Source organism: Lepisma saccharinum, chromosome 17 (genome assembly GCF_977018435.1).
Source record: "Lepisma saccharinum chromosome 17, izLepSacc3.1, whole genome shotgun sequence".
NCBI lineage: Eukaryota > Metazoa > Arthropoda > Insecta > Zygentoma > Lepismatidae > Lepisma > Lepisma saccharinum.
Genome location: NC_139245.1, coordinates 44,263,103 through 44,285,017, shown reverse-complemented (window position 1 = coordinate 44,285,017; position 21,915 = coordinate 44,263,103). Strand labels below are relative to the sequence as shown.

Sequence of the window (21,915 nt, the reverse complement as noted above, 5' to 3'; positions counted from 1 at the left end):
TCGCAAAGATGAGGATGAGTGATGATATGGTGAAATTGTTCGACACTCACAAAGAACACCCATGCAGGCCGGGATTCAAACCCGAGACCCTGGCTGTGCTAACCACTCCGTCACGGAAGTCGGCGGATCATTCTTTACAGTCTGTCTGGGCATAGAGTGCACCTAAATATTGATAAATTTTGATTTGATTTTGATTTGATTTATTTTATTTTACTTCGCTTTTTGTGCCACTTTTGGCTAATTTGCGAATATGGGGATCAGTGATGATATGATGAAATTAATGAATAGACATCACAAACGTCCATGCCCAAGCCAGGATTCGTACCCAGGACCCCTGGCGTCGTAGCGCGATGTGCTAACCATTCCGCCACGGGGACCGGCTGATAAATTCTGCACCTCAGCAGATACTTAGTCTGTATCGAATCAAGAGATAAGGAATTTTCTATCAATTTGGCCATACTTACGTTGAGCAACGACCTAACAAATATTGAGACAACACAAATCGAAAGAAAATTTTCAGAAATGTTATGAAAAGTTTCATTTATTTACATCACTATTCTGGAATGGTAAGTAATTACTGATTATGATTTTAATCTGGTGTTCAACTCGTGATGCAATGGAAGCTCCAGGTGTCCCTTCGTTCACTCCTCTCAAATTTTCTCCAGCAAACCGGTATACCCGTCTAAGCGTACAATGTCACCTGAAGGAACACGAGCAGCGTAAATAGAAAATGGCCAATGAGAACGCAACTACTAACAACGGACGGACAGACGGACACTTTAAACTATACGGACAGTACACAGCGTATACGAGGGCACCCGCATTGAAGAACAAGGCATTTGATTCCCGCTGGAATAAGAGGAATTGCTCTTTTTCTTCATGTATTCCCTCCTCTATTTCAATGTCATTTCCTCTTTCTGTTTTCCTTCTCTCTACTATTCGTTTCTTTCCTCAGTCTTAGTGTAGTAAATCTTTCTACATTTACTTAAATTCTCTCTCTCACTATCCTTCTCTTTTCCTCTTTCTCTCACCTTATTTTCCCCCTCTCGTACTATTTCCTCCCTCTTTCCCTCTTTTCTCTCTTTCTCCTTCTCTCTCAATCTTCTCCTCTCTTCCTTTCTCAATTTCTCTTTCCTTCTCTCTCTCTCTCTCTCTCTCTCTCTCACTATCCTTCGCTTTTCCTCTTTCTCCCACCTATTTTTCCCTCTCTCGTACTTTCTTTTACTCCCTCTCTCCCTCTTTTTCTCTTTCTCCTTCCCTCACTCTCCTCTCTTCCTTTCTCAATTTCCCTTTCCTTCTCTTTCTCTTACTATCTCTCTCTTAAGCCACTCTCCCTCCCCGATGTCGCAGTGGTAGCGTCCTCGCCTTGTAGTCAAGGGGTCCCGGGTTCGATACACGGTGGAGGCACATAGTGGTTCGGATTCCACTTTAAACCTAGGTCCAGTCCCGATTAGCCTTACTGTGCATAAAGTGGACTTAAAACACTAAATTAATCAATCAATCTTAAGCCACTCTCACACGGCACTTAGGTACGTCCCCACTTCGCGATCGAAATCTAGCTTCCTCACTTAAACATCGTGTGAGAGCTTTCTCTTATTCAGTTCCCGACAGAATTAGAAACCGTCTCTAAATCCATCGTTAATACCATGGAACTACCAATCAGAATTGAAGAGCACACTGGCCAGCTGAAGTAGGAAGTAGATGAAGAAGAAAGACAATAGATGTTCGACTGTTTATTCAAGGCAGCTTAAAGAAGAAAAAGATTCGACCAATAGACCTACATATTGGAGCAAATATGTTATTTGTTGAGTGAGGTGAAGAGTTTACTAATTATTATTGTTTTAAATAAATAGTTCGTATGTCTAAATTTCCTACTGTAATACTGTTGTTTTACTTTGACAACCGACGCGAATACTATTTTGAGGTAAACACTGAACAGCCACATACGTAGGTATGTACTCTTTGATTTGTTGGCTGTAACAAATAGACTGTGTTGTGTATAGTACCGCAGTAAATAAATCTGCTAGTGTTGTAATGATATATAAATTATGAATTGTAATTAGTTCTTCATGGACTTCAAAGTAATTTTCCCAATAAGTAGGAGCAAAGAAGTGTCAATGAAATATATATATAACATGGTAACTTAATGTAAACACCACAATTTTCGCACTTTGAATTTTGTGAAGTTTATGTAATTTATTTGACTAATTTGTATTGGGGAGTATATTTCAAAACCGTACGAGAAGGGTTTCATTCGAATATGCAACTTCTATCGCAATATACGGGTAATGCAACTTTAAGCTAATGTGTCCGTAAAGTGGTACACCAACTTGAAACAACATATGTTATATAATCACATTCACTGCCACGGGTTACATGTGCTGCATTTTTCAACACTGCCAATGTTATTATCTTATTCTTTTAAGAGAAAACATTATTTTCCCAAGTCTTCAGCAGTTATTAGCATCTAAACTTGCGAAGTGGTATACCGTGTTTGTGCAGTCGACATTTTTAAAGATGCGATTTTAAGGATCGTGTGAGACCCCTTTTGCTGCCTTCGCGAACTAAAGACGTCAAAAATCTTATGGTAGTTTCGAGTAGGAGGTGTGTCGGGAAGTGAGGACCTACTTATCTACCGTGTGAGACTTGCTTGACTCTCTTTTCCTCCCTCTCCTTTTCCTTTTCTCTCTTACCCTTTCTATCTCTCTCTCTCTCTCTCCTCTTTTTCTCTCTTTCTCTTCCTCCTTCTCTCATTCTTTATCTCTTTCTTCTCTCTCTCTCTCTCTATCTTTTTGCCTCCTCCCTCTTTCTCTTTCTGTCTCTCCTTCTTTTCTCTGTCACACTACTTTTTCTTTGATTCCTTCTCTCTCTCTCTCTCTCTCTCTCTCTCTCTCTCTCAACTTCTCTCCCTCTATGTCTTATTTCTTTGTCCTCTGTCACCGCACTCCCTTCCTCTTTCTGTCCCGTTTATTTCCCTTCTTCTCTTCATTCTTTCCATATCTCTTGTTTCATTATTTTCCTTTCTCTCTCATTCTCTCTTTAAGTCCCTGGTTTCTTTTCTTCCTTTTCTCTTTCATACCTCTTTACAACGTCTTGTTCACTGATGCCACACATATGGCCTCAATATTCCCACTTTGACGTAACTTTTCGTTTTCTGCAGGCACCCATCAATAGTTACATTAAAAGAATTTAGTGTTAAATAGGTTAACAATTCACAAATATTTAATTGCTTACCTGTCTTGAATAGTTGGGTTGCGAATTCGGCTCCTACGATGCATGGTAATCCATATTCCCTTGCAACTACAGCTCCTGTGAAAGTAAAACAAAATTAGAATATAAGAAATTACACCTTTGCAGTTATCAATGTTTGGAATGAACAATTTTCTTGTAACTTCATTATCATCATTATTATTATTATATGAATAAAGAAATGGTGCAAGAATGGATAGGACACACACATTCGTTTTTGTAGCTTCCTTATAGTCAAGATCACGAACATTTCTGTAAGGAAATTTGTGTAAAAATAAGTAGAAAAAGGGATTAGTTACAGGATAACGAATCTTTTTTCAAGTTATGAAAAGTCCCTGATTATTATTTTCATGTTTATTAAAATTATTATTGTACATTATTTTTTGCATTTTTTGTCATTACAAGCTGAAATAAGTATACGTCAAATAAACAACAAACCACAAATAATAATTTTGCTTACACTTTTTTCGGGGATCCGCACCCCTGGACTGCTGCCTCTTAATACACCCATAACCTTATACTCTGTCTGTACGAGAAGTCTGTGCAGCAAGTGAACGAAAGTAAGTCCTCTGCACAAGTAGTGATTCGAGAAGGCTCGACCAATAAATGCGTAAGAGAGGAAGGGAATGCATGGAGGAGAAAACGGGACTGAAGCAGCGCGCACTGCTTCGTTCCACCCACTCGCTTTCTCCCCTTCTCTGCCGTTATGAGCGGCCTAGCAGCATAGTTTCCTGAGACAGACTGTGGATCAGTGTTGCCACAATATGAGGGCACAATTTCCCTTTCCAAGGGGCCAAATTTCCCGTTTTGGATCAATTTTTCCCTTCACCTAAGCAAATTATAAAATAATAATAATAATAATTAGTAGTAATGATAGTAGCAGTATTATTAGTGGTGGTGTTGGAAGCAGTAGTAGTATGTAGTTAAGTACTTCGTTGAATTCGTTATTCGTTTGAAAAAAAAACACATTTCAGTTTCATCACTTCCTGACCAGATGTCGCAGGTTTGAATCCTGGTCAGGAATCCATTTAATCATTAATCCTCATCGTTACTATTTATCCAAAGATGCATAAAAGCAACGTACAATAAACTTAAAGCAGCAGAAACATGTAGGAATAGCAAAATAAATAAATAACATAAAAATGTGTATATGAAATTCAAAATTAACATAAACTGTAATAATGCAGTCAGATGACCTTAAAATTTCCCTGCAATTGTGGTATTCTTCATCGAAATTCCCTTTTCACTTTTGGCTAAAATTTCGGTCCGAATTTCCCTGCAAAAGGGAAATTTCCTTCATGTGGCAGCACTGCTGTGGATAAGAAAGCGTACCGTGTGAAATGAGTCCTCCCAGTTCAGTGACCACGCCCCCTAGCAGGGGGAAGAACGGCGTCCACCCTATGTCCGTGCAGTGGGTGATGAGGATGTCTCCATTTTGAATCTGGTGCGTTTCCTCCAGGTTCAGAACTACGCATGCGCGAGCCTCCACCACGCCGTGGCACACTGGCGTTCCTTCGAGGCGCATGCTGCTTCCGTCTCGCTTCTGCAGAAGGACGTCGTTCTGGAAAAAAAGAACAAATGTCGAAGATTTAGAAATACGACAAGAGGGCCTCTCTGAGGTGTGTGTTTGATTGATTGATTGATTGATTTGGTTTATTTTACTTGGTTTTTCAGCCAGCTTTGGCTATTCCCGAAGATGAGGATGGGTGATCAGGCGCGGATCCACGGGGAGGGTGATTGGGGCGATCGACCCTTCCAACTGCCAGGTTTTCATATATTATTAAAGTTCGCCCGGCCAAAGAATGGACTTGAAAAGAAAACGGACATTCCGCCTCCACTTCAAGAGAGGAAAAGCGGTGTTGCTACCGGCTGCTACACGCCTGATTTTTGTCCAGTCGTACACGACACCTCTTCCTGTCATCATGCCCCCTTCCCTCACATTTCAGAGAGAGACAGGGAATCGGAGACCCATTCGCTTGCTGCGTGGCGGCAATCATTAGGCTTCTCCGTACTTGAGGGCGCCACCTGTTTCGAAACCTACCCAAAACGAAAGTTTGACAACGCAGAATACCACGGGAATTCCCTCTCACCACGGCAACTGGACAAAGCCGATTGGTTCAGCAGTTCATGTGACTCTCCCTGGTTTTCGACAGAAAAGACAAAAAAAGAATTTCCAAGTCCATTCTTTGGCCGGAACCACTGTATGCCTAAAGTTTTTCAAGGCTCTGTCTCTTTATCACCAAGTATAACAGGCTCGAAAATATTTTTTCCAATCCGGGATCCCTTGATTACAAAGCGACGACGATAGTACTAAGCAATCGGAGAGGCTTCTATCCGCATTTTGCAACCAAATTTCAAAACCAAGGCGTAAAATATATTCAGTAAAGAAGCAAATAAACTAATATTTCTCGTATACATATTGATAACGGTGAAAGATGTGTAATCAGTAGAATGTACAAGAAAATATATCATTTGGGGTTAGAAATTTCACATATTGTTGTATGGGTGAAAGTAAATGAAGGAAAGATATGGATCAAATTACCGTTAAGAGGAAAATCCTTGTTGATTACATATGGGCAGTGATGTGCCGTAGACTATAAGTTTACGTCTACATGCGTTGTCTACACGTAATCTACGCGTAGAATACATTGAGTTGTAGTTTACACATACTACGTAGACAATCTAAAGTGCCTTAAAATTAATTTTCAAGGGTTTAATGAAAGGAAAGTGACATTTTCAACTATATTGGTTCCTAACGAAATGAAAAGAATCCTATTTACAACAAAATTTATCTTCTCTTCTATTATCAACTATGGAAGAAGATAAATAACAAAAACAGATGGCAGTTGTGAGGCAAGAGTTGACTTTTTTCCATAAAACACTAGAATATATCCTATAGTAGGTATCTTCCTAGGTGAGAAATTGTTCGAATTTGGAAGAAAGAGTATGAAATGTCCTCCTCACACATCAGCAACTGATACGCAGTATAATTTTATTTTACTTCCACAGCGCCCTTTGCTAAGTTATCACCTTTGGCCATGTTGTTTACATAGATTACATAATCTACATGTATCAAATAGTCTACGTGTAGAATGTAGACTATCGTTGTATCGATGTGTAGACGCACATCACTGCATATGGGTAGGGACGTGAAGTTTTTGCTTTAACGATAACACCGAAAGGTTGAGGAAAGCAAAATTAAGTGTTTAAAAGGTATTTGGGTAGGTAAAGGAGACAAGTTTTTGGTGTTTCGGAATCGCGAAATAACGCGAATTATGCCATTTTTTAGAATAACACCGAATTTGCACTTTAACGCGAAAAACGCCGCGAGATATGCAATATAAACTGGGAATAACACTTCCTTTGTTCAAAAAGAACTACCTGAAGCTGTATGAGATCTGTCATTTGTAGTCTAGCTGGTTAATGTTCGATTCATTAGGGAAATTTCAGTCAGAACTTCTGAGGCTTTATGGTTTGTGTATCGTCTTGAATTTCCTTTTCCTCATGTGGTGTACTTCACAGTATGAGAAAGCCAGCAGGAAATGCATTAGTTTGCTTCTGAAGGACCTTACGCTTCAGAGAGAACTATATTATTTTGTTGATTCAATTGCAAAATAAAATGCAACATGAGAGCGGAAGGATTTCTTGATTAAGCGCAATGAAAGTGAGAGGCACATGGATTAGAAAAGTTTGTTTGTTTGAATGGTCCACTTTATGCACATATAGGCTAATCGGGATTGGACCTACAGTTTGCGGTTATTACAAGGTGGCCACGTTAGCACTACGCCGTCGGGTAGGCCCAAGTTGTACATCACACTTCGAACTGTGGAAGCCTTTCTTAAACAATCATCCCATTGGAGTGAATGGGAAAAAAAATGCTATCTTTCTATTTAGAAGTGCTTTCTTATAGGAAGTGTGGTGAGTGAATACTGTGAACATTTACTACGCACCAACTGTGCGTGGAAAATCATCAATGTTAATGTAAACTGAAAAGTGAATTTATGAAAACAATTCTTGAAAATTTTATTCTGTGAGAGTGAAAAGTTTGAAATATGATTATGTTCAAAGATTTGAGTGATATTCTCCAATAAATATTTCATATTTAGTGACCCATGAAATGAAACATTTTTCCAAATGCAAGAAATTTGATCATTTCTCACAAAGGTAAGCCTTAAATTTATTTCATTTTGTCATTAAAACTAAAATTTCCCTTAATTTTCCATAACTAAAGCAATGAAGAATAAACAGTAAAAAAGCTTGTAAAAATAACACCGATTTTCAATTAATAACACCGAATTTTGCTTTAAACCGCGAAAAATACGTAACACCGAATTGCAGTAAAAGATAACCACGAAATTTAGGGGAAAATAAAACGAAAACTTCAAGTCCCTACATATGGGCAATTCCACGGAAATGTCAACCTCCAGTCCAAAAACTCAAGAGCTTTTTACGTAAAAATGAAGATGATATCAGATTAGAGTTATACTTGTAGTTAATGGAACATGCCGTTCTTTCATTAAAATCAATGCGGCAGGTGGTTAGAAACACCATTTTGCAAGATGGCCGCCACGGACATGCATATGATATGTTGATTCTGCATTTTAACGATCCATGAATTTGCTGTACATGGCAAGAAGGAACTAATATGAAAGTATGGGATGGTATGGTAAGATTAACATGCCCTAGAGAAAGTAATTGGTGTATTTCACTATTGTATTGTGTGTATGTAAACTGAGATGTACATACGCAAAACAAAATGGTAAATCCGTCATAATGTTTCAACTTTTTGCGCATAAGAATGTAAGGATGTTGATACACGGAAGTAAAATTTTTCCTACAAAGGTATGTTTTGGTACAGTGGGATCCATGAGTATTACCGTGCAAATTGTCCATCACCATGTTCGTGCTCTTTATTTGACCCAATAAGAGCTTCAAGAATTAAAAGAAAACTCAAAACAAGCTGTTGACAACTTCTGTACCAGCATACCTAAAAATCCATCGCTTAAAAACACATAGGATGTAAGAGAAAAATTAATGAAAATAGTCGTGGACAATTTGCCGAGCAATACTAGTAGATCCCACTGTACTACTCACATGCGTTAACACTTACATGTCCAGCAATTTTTATGGAATGGCTGTATATCACTGTGACGCAATTACCAACTGTGTGTTATGGAATTACCAGTGATATGTACAAATTGCTCCAAATGGTGTTTGTAATGTATCATAATGTTAGCTTCTTATCTGCATATTGCTAACTCATTTTCAGATTAATCTGTAAAGTTACTGGAGTATAATGGCTAAGACAGCAGTTGAACGTCAATGCAAGAGTAGGCAGAGATAGAAGAAAACAGGTTTTTATGATAAAATGAAAGAGAAGGGCTATGAACGGAAGCGATTGGAGAGGCAGAAGATGAATTCACAACTTACAAACTGACAACCAGTAAGATTCTTCGGGCTCACCAAGCAGCAATAGTGACCATCAAGGAAGCTCTTCATGTGATATATCACAATACAAGGGTCATCAAAGTTTTGGTAAACCATCCAACATGTCCAACGAAGCCTCCCCAAAAGCCATCGAAAGTTGCACAAATTGTACAGTGCCTTCAACATCATCCCCACCATGTAGATTTTCATCAGAATGTGATGATTTGATTATCATTGTGAAAGATTTAGATGAAGATGGCATACGGGTTGGATATCACCAGGGCGAAAATATTATGTAGTGATGTGTAAATCAAATGAGGAAAGCATCCAGAAGCAGAAGCATCAGGGGAAGTAGGGAGTCGGGAATTTCCTACAGTTCATTTAGACTTGTTTCCAGTTCCCTACTATTTAGGAGTTTAATAATAATGCGCGTTATAAAATTATGAGCGCAATGTACGTACAATTGACTAGGTTAGCTACTATCAAGAGTTGGCTGGTGCCGTTCGGCTCCTTCCAGCTTCGCTAGCAGTGCCTAATTTTCTTAATGTGGGAGTCGATCCTGAGCGCCGAATGATCTAAATGAAAAAAGTTGTAAAAGAGAGAATGCCATGGCACCCCCGTGAAATTATTTGCACCCTATTAAATGAATAATGTTTTCAGTTTGCAAAAAATTGGGTACAAAAATTTTCTTGCTCGCTTCGTTCGCATTTTTCATTGTTTTCTGGAATGCATTGTAAGTTGCCGGAGAGAGAGAAGTGAGACTGGTGTAGCGTCAAATCATCGCCGACAAAACATCGACGGTACAAAACATCGACGGTACAAAACATCGACAGCACAAAACATCGACAGCACAAAACATCGACGGCAAAAACATCGACGGTAAAAACATCGACGGTAAAAACATCGACGGCAAAAACACCGACGGGAAAAACATCGACGGGAAAAACATCGACGGCAAAAACATCGACGCCAAAATCATCGACGGCAAAAACATCGACAGTACAAAAACATCGACGGGAAAAACATCGACAGTACAAAACATCGACGGCAAAAACATCGACACTAAAAACATCGACGGGAAAATCCTTTTTTGACAAAGTTTTCCACACTAAGAAATTCAAATCTAATCCCGAATATTTTGAGATGGCTACCCTAAATTATAAAGTGTTTCAGTGAAACGAACAATGCGTAATGAGCGAACTCAATTTGCCAACTTACAGTGCTACCGTGCTACCAATGTACAATGGTCATTGTTGTAAGAACGGCCCGTGAGGTCGAAACACGTCCTCTCAATAAAGACGTTATTATTATTATTTTGCTGCAAAAATATGGAGTGCCCTACCTAAGACCATGTCGAGCATATCTAAAATAGAATCTTTTCGAAATGAAGTAAAGAATTTTCTTTTGGCAGAGCAGAGATTGTGTTCAAATACTATGATGTAACTTGTATGTTTATGTTATGTATTTTGTCTACATGTTTTTATTTTTATTTATTTGTCATTCATTTTATTTTATTTTTATGTAGTTGTCTTTTCACAATTTTTGTATCATTTTATTCATACATTTATTACAATTATTTTATCAATAGATTTTGTAACTAAATCATACAGTTTATTGTACACTGTATTAATACTGTAATAACATAAGAAATGTAAATTTAAATGTAATCGATGACACGGGTTAGGTGGCAGAACAGCCTCAGGCTGAACCTCGCCCACGCAAATAAAGAATTTGAATTTGAATTTGAATTTGAATTTTTATTATTGATAAAATTACAAACAATGAGATTGCGCAGTGAACGTGATTGTTTAGTTTCTGGTAACCATTTATCACTTCTCGCCGGCAGCGTTTGTGGTCGGGGGAAAGGGAAAGGAAGGCTCCTCCGTGTGAAAGATGAAAAGATCACCGACTATTGTTATTCCTTGTTTATTAGACGCCGGAGACCGAAAGGACCAAATACAACTTGACATTTCCGTAGTGGCTTTCTTTCGGTTCATGCATTGGTATACCACGTGTGCAAGTAATATAACTGCCCCCTTGCAATATTGTCTTGCCCCCTTTCCCTCCAGACATTTTCCCTGGGTGCCGCACCACGAAGCGCCGTCACTGTGTATCGGTACCGCTGTTGTATTTGAATCAAGGGGTCCGAAGTTCGATCCCCGGTGGAGGAGAGTTGCACAGTGGTATGGATTCTTTAAACTATAGGTTCAGTTCCGATTAACCCTTCGTGGGTCACACGAGAAAAATTACCTTGTTGATCGGTCACGGTGCCAGAGACCGGGCTCTTAATATATGTTAAATTAAAGGTCTAAAACGCCAAATCCTCAATTATTACGATTAAATATATATTGTTTTTTTGTTATAAATATATTTGCAAACAATTGAGATTGTATAAAACTACGAATTGCATGTTTCAGTTTTAAAAAAATAAATATACAGTACAAAATAAATAATAGGCTATTCCAAATACCGAAAATTTCAATGTTACATGTGCACCCCTAAAATAATAATAATAATAATAATAATAATCGTTTAAGTCCTCTTTATGCACAGAGAAGTTAATCGGGACTGGACCTACAGTTTAAAATAGGATCTGAACCACCATGTGCTTTCACCCGGGACCCATTGATTACAGGGTAACACTGCGTTTATTGCAGAGACAATTGGAAAAATTACTTTCTTTTGCAAATAAAGAAACTGGTGATTGAAAGTATTTTTAATCCGTCCTGTGGCTGTCACAAGGGGTCTGCAGATACCGCTGCGTGAAGGTGGGCGGGGGAGGTAAAGCAAAGGGGCCCTCAGTCGGTTTCGTACCATAGTCATCAAGGAACATTTCTTCTACATCCACAATATAATGAGCATACAACTATCCCGTCTATGAAGTTAAAAGCAGCTTGCTAGAGTCGTTTTCACGTTCAGAAGACACAATGGGCTCTTATGGGCAATGCTTTTCTTATGGGAAATATGAGAGCGCTGTTGTGAAATTTCTGGATTTACAAATTTAGCTTAAGTAAAATCGGTACCTGCAGTTTTGCATGAAATTTTGTAGAGAATACGATGGTGAACACAAAAAACTGGTAACTTGCTTACATAATTTTAGATAAATTAAAAACGCAAATTTTCCTTGAAAACACAATTTTTACATTGTTTTCATTCCTAACGTTGAAACATGCCGTAAAATTGAAGCATTCATTATTAAAAAAATTGACACTGTTTTTTAATTGTCATAGGTGGTGGTGGTACTCAGAATTTATCAATACTTTAAAGCATATTCGCATTAAAAAATATTCAAATAAAGTATGTGGAGATTTTTTATATTCGTGCAGTAGAAAATGTCGTCGCTGGCCATTTTTTGTTCTGTAATTCCAAGTAAAAACTTCCAGCGACAAAGTTGTGGAGAAAACAATGAAATTATTTTTTATAATCACTCAAAGGTTCCCAGAAATATTACTTCCATGCATTTGGAGTTTCTTTTTAACCCGAACCGCGCGCGAAGTAAGGAGACGTTGTCTGGCCATCTTGAGCCGACTCACCGCAGCATTCCGGCTATCACCACCAAGTTTTCGAGTTGTTATTTTATTTCCATTCAGTAAAAGCCCGACCCTGTGGCCGAGTGGTTAGCACATCGCGCTGCGACGCCAAGGGTCCCGGGTTCGAATCCCGGTCGGGCTTGGTTGTTTGTGAATGTCCAATCATCAATTTCATCATTTCATCACTCATCCCCATCTTCGCAAATTAGCCAAGAGGCACAAAACGCGAAGTAAAATAAACTAAATCAATCAATCAATCAATCAACCATTCAGTAAAAATATGAACTTCATGCAGTTTGTTATAATAGAATTGAAATTACTTAAATTTAATAATTGACAATTATTTCCAATGCTGCTGTTGTGAGCAACATTAGTGCTGTCGCAAATACACGTTGTTTTCGTTTACATTACTGTCGACATTAATACTGAAATGAAGATCACCTTTCAGTTTCCAACGTACACATAAATTCATAGACACCATATTAACCTTTGAAAGGCTTTCCAACACGTGACAAAATATGGGTCTTCAAGATAGAAATATGACATGCCTTGCTTGAGTCATTCACGTCTTATCAGTTCACGTGGGCCATAACTCATTTGTTTGTTTGGGTTGCAACTTGAATTTAACCCATGTGCCAGGTTCCCCTTACTTGAGTGAGAAATCTACTTTGGTCTGTTTAGACATTTTCCCTCTCCCGAAAAAGTGTTTTCAGTTGTGTGAGCTCTCAGTGATTTTTACTTTTATAAGTGATTTCTGAAGTGTCATATTCGTGCATTACACTCGCGTGTGTAGTGATCGCAATGGATCATAGTAAAAAGGGTAACTGTAACGTTCACAGTATAATATTAATATTAATAATTACATATAATTATCATTATATATACAAAATATGTAACACCTTCATTGTGAAGGAAGGTCATCATTTCCCGGCGACATGAGCTAGCGCTGTATTGGCAACACTGTGCGGTTTCTCCATAAGCGCCGTTGTGTCTTCTGAACGTGAAAACGACTCTAGAAAGCAGAAGGAAACATGACACTTCGCATTGTTTACGATTCCATTGTTTGACCTTTGGGGCAAGAATCAGGTGCTAATAATAATATTGTTTTGATGTCAGAAGGTGCGCGTGCAGCCCGAAATTATCGAATCAATGAAAATACCGCTCTTGTACAACAACCATGGCTGATAAGAAATCTAAAAACAAGATCGACTAATGTAGGCAAGTTTGGTCACAACTCTAAATCCAATTCATGGAGAGAATCAAGATATAAATTTCACTTGGGCGAGTTGGAGTTTTAGCGCCCCTCTACTTTCCACTCTATTACTCATCCCCGTCTTTCTACTCTGCTCCTCCTACTTTCCGCCTTCTTTCAATAATAATAAAACATGACTGCATTATAAATTAACGGTTTTAATGACAAAAAAATAGCGATGTTTTTGGCGTCGATCTTTTTGGCGTCGATATTTTTGCCGTCGATGTTTTTGCCGTCCATGTTTTTGGCGTCGATGTTTTTGCCGACGATGTTTTTGGCGTCGATGTTTTTGCCGTCGATGTTTTCGCCGTCGATATTTTTGGTGTCGATATGTTTGGCGTCAATGTTTTTTCCGTCGATGTTTTTGGTGTCGATGTTTTTTTGCATCGATGTTTTTGCCGTCGATGTTTTTGCCGTCGGTTTTTACCGTCGATGTTCTTGGTGTCGATGTTTTTGCCGTCGATGTTTTTGGTGTCGATGTTTTTGCCGTCGATGTTTTTGGTGTCGATGTTTTTGGTGTCGATGTTTTTGGTGTCGATGTTTTTGGCGTCGATGTTTTTGGTGTCGATGTTTTTGCCGTCGATGTTTTTGGTGTCCATGTTTTTGGTGTCGATGTTTTTGCCGTCGATGTTTTTGGCGTCGATGTTTTTGGTGTCGATGTTTTTTGCATCGATGTTTTTGGCGTCGATGTTTTTGGTGTCCATGTTTTTGGTGTCGATGTTTTTGGTGTCGATGTTTTTGCCGTCGATGTTTTTGGTGTCGATGTTTTTGGTGTCGATGTTTTGTGCTGTCGATGTTTTGTACTGTCGATGAAATGTAGGCGATGTTTTTGTTATCGATGTTTTTGCGTCGATGTTTTGACGTATAACCAGTGAGACTTAACTTCATTGACTTTGTCTTAAATGCATGCACAATTGTTTTTAGGAAAAGGAGCAGCACATTTGACAGACAATTTGTGAGGTAGATGAATTGATTATGTAATGTATTTAAATAATATATGTTGTATATATATATGTATTAAAGAAACTTTGACTACGTACACTGTTAGCATGTTTCACATGTATTTTCTTATTTTACGTCGCTCCATGTTGCATATGTGTAAAACATGCACGTGAAAATTATACATATTTAGTTGTAGACACAACTGGTAAAACTTTTTGTTTCAAAACTTTCTTTCTTGACATTTTTCTTCCACTACTGTGACATTTACATAACTTACCATTGGCTGTGGAATTCCAATGACCAATTCAGGGAACGTCAAAGCATCCCACTGCTTCATAAGTTTTCTTCTTCTGATTGCCCTGGTGAAGAAATATGAGCAGGTTATTAAATTTGTCACCGTGTAAAGATAAGGATTTGTTCCAAAATTTACAAAATATTCTCATAAGTATGGCTCGGAATCTGATGAGCTAAAAATCTAAAAAAAATGACCTATAGAATGACTTTAAAATAATAAAAAATGACAATTTTTGTAAATGATCTAAAAATAATTTTCGCTCCTAAAATCAAGCTTGCTTTTTTTCATAAATTACAAGGAGGTATTTGAATAATTCGATAGAACTCATTATTTGGTGGTTTAAGTGCTAATGTAGTATTTCTACTTTTACTTCAAGGTTACATAAATACACCAAAAGGTTTTTCTGTGTAAGTAATTCACCTCCTTTTCACGATATAGTATTCGGTCAGCATCTGATAATATTGTTCTCTTTCCCGTGCATCAGATTATAATTTTATGTGGTGACTAAAACCACAGCAAAATATTTTAAGTTTGCCTTGACCACATGTTCTATTAATTGCGTATTAGATAGGAAACTTCAAGAATGATTTTTAAAATTGCAACCAAAACGACAAAAAAAATACTAAAAAAATGACATAAAACCCAAAAAAGACCGAAAATGCAAAATATAAACAATAATTTCTGATTCTAACTTAAGGGAAACGGACCACTATCAGGTTTAGCATTCTGTCTAACCTACTTCCTAACCAGGCCCGTAGCCAGAATTTAATTTCGTGGGGAGGGGGCTCATCCCTTACGACACGGGCGTCGCCAGAAATATTTGTAGGGGAGGTCAGTCCATAGATAAAGCTTGATTAGTACAAATAAAAATGAGAATAATAATTATCGTTATTTTACAACAATAAGTTATTAAAAATATACCAATTTCAATCATGTTTCTTGTAATTAGTGTTGCCCACGAGACGAGACTTTGGCCTGTCTCGTCTCGTGGAGTCTCGTGGAAATGCTGTCTCGTCTCGAAAATATTCGTTTGTCTTATGACACATGGTTAATCTCGTATCGTCTCGAATTTTTAAAAGCCTGTCCCGTCTCGTCCCGTGGGCAACACTACTTGTAATATTTTTTAGAAACTCTAAGACATTAGCATTGTTATGCTATGTTTTTATTCCCATAAAATGTGTATACGACTCTTAATTTTTTTTATCTCAGCGTGGTGAATTTTGGGTAATCTCCCTCCCCCCAGAAAGACTTCGCAAGTACTAAAATAAAATAATGAAAATTGACTTTTTAGCATTTGTTGTATTATAATCGATAGTTATTTTATTTCCTCTGAACTTGGAAGTAAAGATTATTATATTGGGATTGTACTGCTTTGAAAGACGGTACCAAAGAAAATATATGCACAGTACTACTTATGAAAATATGCATAAAATATTAATCAGGAACTTTGCATTAATTTCCTTGTTTCTATACTAATTTGGCGATCTTAAGTACACGCAAACTAGATAACAAATATATGCTGTTATATTTATATTCTTATACCATCTTTTTAAGTATTCATGTAATAATAAAGAATCATTATTAATAAATTTACATATTTTAATTAATATTCAATTTCATTATAATTTAATGTTTTAATTTAAACATTATTATTATTATTTCTGGTACAATTGGTTCCCCCCCCCCTCCGAAATATATTTCTAGATACGTGCCTGTATTTGTCTTCGTTAAAGAGATATGCCGTTGTGGAAGTGTCAAGATCTTTTTTGAATCACCATGTATAAATGTGCCGTCCTATTCACGAATTAACCACAATGTGAAAAGCTTACTTGTTGACAAGAGTCGGGCTTCTCGTCTTGATCAATTGCTGAAGCTCGTAAAGACTGAGGAAGAAGAGAAGTTCTGGGTCCGGCAGGCGACCTTCTTTCACCAAGAGCTGTGCCAGATGATTGTAGGCCCCTCGAAACTGGTCTATTATAAGGATGAAGAGGGATTTCGTGTTTTCTCTGTAGCCAACAGCCGATCGACAATACGGAAGAAGAAACTTCAAGACGCGCCTAAAACAAAATAAATATCAAGATTTTAGAACAAGCTTCAGCATCTTACCTGCAGGTTGCACACCAGAAGAGCAGGAGTTGAGGAGCTTCCTGCGTCGAGATAAAAAAAAATACTGTGCGTTAGTGATTTATTTATTCACACACCCCATAACCAATCCCCAAAATTTCAACACCCGTCTATTTGTTTTTACACAAAGGTCCAATTTAAGGTCATTTTCGCTAAATATACCGTCAACACCCGCTAAATACGAACTTACCACCACAAGATAGAAAATTCTGGATAATCCCCTGGGAATATCATTTCATGATGTTTCTTCTGTCATGATTACAATACCACGAATCAGAAGACGAGAGAGTTCCCTATTTTTACAACGCTACAGTACCGTTTCTCGCTCTGGATTCCACAAGTGCATACCAGAGGGCTCTTTCACAAATACGACGGGTTGGCGAGGCCTATTTTAGAAAGCAGATGAACAAAATCTATTAGTTCATATTTTTTTGATTAGTGGCTACATTTATAATGGATACACAACCTTCACCACTTGTGTACAGGATGGTGTTTGTAAGAGATCGACAATTCCCCCTGGATTCAACACCACTCCCTCTGGTTGCAAGTTTTTGCCCTTGGGGCAAAGTTTTTCAACTTGAGTTTTTACTTGAGTTACGGAAAATTTCACGTTTTGACTGCTTACAGCGCCATTTTTTACCCTGGTGGCGAGAATTGAAACTATTTTTTCCCATAATTCGCGAGCGCATTGCTTCATTAGCATATCTACGAGGTTTAAGACTGCTACTCTCATTACAGCCCGTGCTGTACCACTCTGAACACCGTCACTTTAATTATAACCACCTGGTATATATGAAATTTATAAAATATCTGGAATACCTTCCCTGGATTTTTTTTACTACTACATTGCTAGCACATCAGTAAGGTGTAGTAAATCTCCTTTAAAGATTTGTATAAGACGAGAACTGGAATAAAAACGGTAAAATGCAGATAAAGAAAGGTTAGGTTATCGACAAGTGGACAATTCAAGAGGCGATTGATACTAACCTCACAACAAGCATTTATTAATTTAATCCAAGTCATTTCCCACGGTCAAATTAAGGCTAGACTTTTCTGGTACCTAACAATATTTCTTTACAATTTAAAATAGTACAAATTATAGCATAAAAACGTCAAAGCGAAACAAATACAAAAAATAGCAAGCAAGTGTGTGTTGCCCTTACACGAAAAGGAACATTTTATAATAAAAATGAAAAATAAAATTATTATATTAAATTAGCGACAACAATAAGAATATAGGCTACAATATTACCCACGTACACATTTAACATAAATAAGGTGGTGTTTCTAGGGAATGAAAAAAAAATCCTCTATTTTGATACTGCACCCCCTATCTGGTTGTACATTTTTAGGTCCTGGGTGTCACGATAATAATATCTTGATACTTCGAAAGAAGTTTCTGCAAAATGTTCAAACCCCTTGCTACACATACTCATTTACAGTTTAGAATATCACATTATTTTTTAAATATCTGATTTTCTACAAAAGAAATGTTAAATTTGTGCCTAAGTCAACCTGTATTAATATATTGTAAGATATTTTCTTCACACTAAAATTGAAACTAACAACGACGCTATTTATTACAATATAAGACGTGATGTTATGAAAATAGAAAGACAGATTCGAGCAGAGAAATCGGGCATAGAAACGTCGTTTATGTAATGCGCTCGTGGTCTCTTCTATCTTTGATTTTATTTTTGTTATCTGGCGCCACTTTTGGCTAATCGCAACGATGAGGATTAGTGGTGTTGTGATGAAATTGATGAATGGACATTCATAAAAAATAAAAAAACACCCAGGCAGGGATTCGAACCCGGAACTCATTGCGTCGTGGCGCTCTGTGCTAACCACTCCTTTACGAAGGTCGGATTGGCCGTCGATGACCGAGAGCCAAGCTCCTCACTGAGGGTTCTTGGTTTGAGTCACGACCTCCACGTTCATGTTTCTGTTTATTCCATCCGAAATTTCGCTTCACTAACATCCTCATCATCTGAATTGACCTTAAAATGGCGTAAAATAAATATTATACATATGTAATGTAAAAAATTTGAAGGACTCACTTCGTTCCAGGCGTAATACTGCTCTTAAGACCGTCAATGGCTGCTTGGATGGTGGTTGGTTCCCTTGATTGGGAATAGCTCTCCTCGCTTTGCACCATCTTCTGCAAGATAGCCACTAGGTTGTCTGGCTTCTTCCCCCAAGGCAACACATAAAGGTCAAACTGAAAGAAATTAATATACATATGTATATGTATGTATGTATGTATGTATATAAGTATACAGGGTATATCATAAGTAATAGCGCTAACTGACACAGTTGAAAGTACACGATAATAGAAGCAAAAAGGTCTCAGTAAACATAGGTCTCCAAACGAGCCATTTTCGAGATAATTGCGATTGTTGGTTGGTTGAATTGGTGTTTTAAGTCCACTTTGCACAGTAAGGCTAATTGGGACTGAATCTACAGTTTAAAGTGGGATCCGAAGCACTAAGTGCATCCAGCGGGTATCGAACCCGGGCTATATTATTGCGAATGTGTGGTTACAAGCCGCCACTGACTTCATTGTTTGTAAACGTCGCCCTAGTTGGTAAAATGCTAATAATGTGTGCGAATGTGTGGTTAGAAGCCGTCACTGATTGCATTTTGTAAACACCGAGTGCTATACTCCTTGCGCGTTCCGAGGTTTGCTCTTTGTTTACAAAACAGAACATTCCCGAGAGGTGGCGTTGTAATCAAACAGGATGGATACAATCAGTACAGAGAATTGTACATGCTTTTGACCAATTCCGAAATGAACCGGGGGTGTTCGAAAGAATTCGAAACTCAATGCGGAATCGCGTACAGTATTGCATCCAGATGCAAGGACGATAGACGACACTTTGAACACCTCCTTTAACAGGTACGAGTATACAGTAATTGTAACATGTAACATACTGACGTTTGTTAAAGTAAGTAGAATGTTCAATAAAAGCAATGAGATCTCCAATGACTTTTCTTACTGTATTATTGGCATTTACCAACCAGGACGACGTTTACAATACAAACAATAAAGTCAGTGGCGGCTTGTAACCACACATTCGCAATTATCTCGAAAACGGCTCGTTTGCAGACCCATGTTTACTGAGACTTTTTTGCTTCTATTATCGTGTACTTTCAACTGTGTCAGTTTGCGCTATTACTTGTGATACACCCTGTATATGTATATGTATATATTAACACAATACCACACACACACACATACATCCATACATACATATTAGGGCTGAGCCGATACCGATACCAATGGTATCGGTATCGGAAAGTATCGGTTCAAATTCATTCGATACCAACCTGATACTTTTCCGGTGGTCTTTCACGGGCTCCGCAAAAATCCCGCCTGACACTTTCACGGAGTATAATTATCCTGGAAATTATGCAAAATTCAAACTTGCTTTTTATTTTGCCCCAATTTTGCACCAATTTTGCACCAAAAACTGTATTTTATTTTAGCTGTTATTTAGCGTCGATTTTCTTCCGATTTTGGCTAATCGCGACTATGAGGATGAGTAATGGTGAAATTGACGAAGGGACACTCACAAGGAACACCATGCCTAGACCGAGATTCGAACCCGGAGCCCGCGCTGTGCTAACCACTTTGCCACTGAGGTCGGCTTTATAAACCTTGCATTCACCTGAAAATGTAGCTCTCGTATCTACAGCTCCAATGTCAAATTGGTTCTAGTAGCTCACAGGGGTGTCATTTACTATTAAGTAATTCTTACAGAAAAGTAGCTCTTACTTTTGTTACTCGTTACTTGAAATAAGTAACTGAATTACAGTTACCGTTACTTATAATTGCGTGATTGCGCTTTACGTAACTGACTATTACCTCTTTGATGCTCCTATGTCCGTGCCTTTTCAGGAATTCCCTGTATTTCTCCCCAGCAGTTCCGGAATAGTTTTGCAACCACAGTGTTGCCTGATATGTTGACATGTTGCAAAACTCCTTGACGTTTCCTGTCGAAGCTATAGCAGCTGCCAATTCCTGTAACAGAAAGTCTCAAAAATTTTTCATGGACGAAGAAGTTAACAAGGGGCTGACAGATATATATGTGTGATATATAGGGCTGAGCCTATCCGTATCGGAAATTATCGGTTTGAATTCATCTACCGATACTAGCCGATACTTTTCCTGCATATTGATTGGTCTTCCACGGGGTCCTAAAAAAGACACGCGACATTTTCGCGAAGTCTAATAGTAAAAAATCAAACTATATTTTATTTTGCACAAATTTTGCACGAGAAATTATTTTTTTTATTACATAACATCTATTTTAATATACTGATGTAATTCTTGAATACCAGGTGGCGCAAAAGTCAGTTTACCCAAAAAGCAAATTGGTAATAATATTACGATAGTGTATGTGCTTCTTTTGCTAAGTAATATTTTTTAGGTATATGGTTGGGAACATTGTCGTATGACATTGGCAACAGTGCACTCGTTATTCTTTTGTCGACAGTTGAGTGTCTGGCTTGTTAGGTGACACATTTCAAGAGTGGATAGGACGCCGTGCTACCATTGCTTGGCCTGCGCGTTCTTGTGATTTGAACCCATGCGATTTTGCTTTGTGTGGAATTGTTAAGGATGTGGTATACTCATCATCACCGACAGATTTGGATGCACTGAAAGACTCAATTATCAATGCGTTTCATGTCATCAACAATGATACAAGTTTACTGCATCGTATTTGCAATTCTGTTGTTGATTGTTGCACACAATGTATTGCAAACAATGAAGAACACTTTGAACAAAACCACTGAAACTGGAATTTTGTGATTCTACTTGTATTTTGTATGTATACCTGAATTTTGTGTATAAACTTTAATTTGTGTATGGGTAAACTGACTTTTGCGCCACCCTATATTTTAAGCAAATTTCTCTGAAAATTCATGCTAAGAATATTTCCAATATTTTCAACAAATATCAATTATTGCAATTTTCAAATATCGGTATCGATATCGGCAAGAATATCGGTATCGGTTCAAAGTGGTATCATCTCAGCCCTAGACTGATTTATCATGTGATTTCTTTACATTGGAGCACTGCTTCTACGGGG

The 21,915-nt window shown here is 37.8% G+C and overlaps 1 protein-coding gene across 2 annotated transcripts in view; it reads right to left on the bottom strand.

Moving 5' to 3' along the window:
* Positions 1–566: 566 nt before the first annotated feature.
* Positions 567–21,915, bottom strand: part of LOC146001291 (rifampicin phosphotransferase-like) — an 81,496-nt gene continuing 60,147 nt past the window's right edge. For both annotated transcript variants that reach the window (XM_083138596.1, XM_083138597.1), the window contains exons 23-29: positions 20,688–20,843; positions 18,880–19,040; positions 16,525–16,752; positions 14,678–14,759; positions 4,582–4,810; positions 3,235–3,309; positions 567–700 (exon numbers count right to left, since the gene is read on the bottom strand). In XM_083138596.1, the coding sequence (XP_082994722.1) occupies positions 651–700; positions 3,235–3,309; positions 4,582–4,810; positions 14,678–14,759; positions 16,525–16,752; positions 18,880–19,040; positions 20,688–20,843 (981 nt within the window). In that variant the 3' untranslated portion in view covers positions 567–650. The remainder of the gene's footprint in view (positions 701–3,234; positions 3,310–4,581; positions 4,811–14,677; positions 14,760–16,524; positions 16,753–18,879; positions 19,041–20,687; positions 20,844–21,915) is intronic.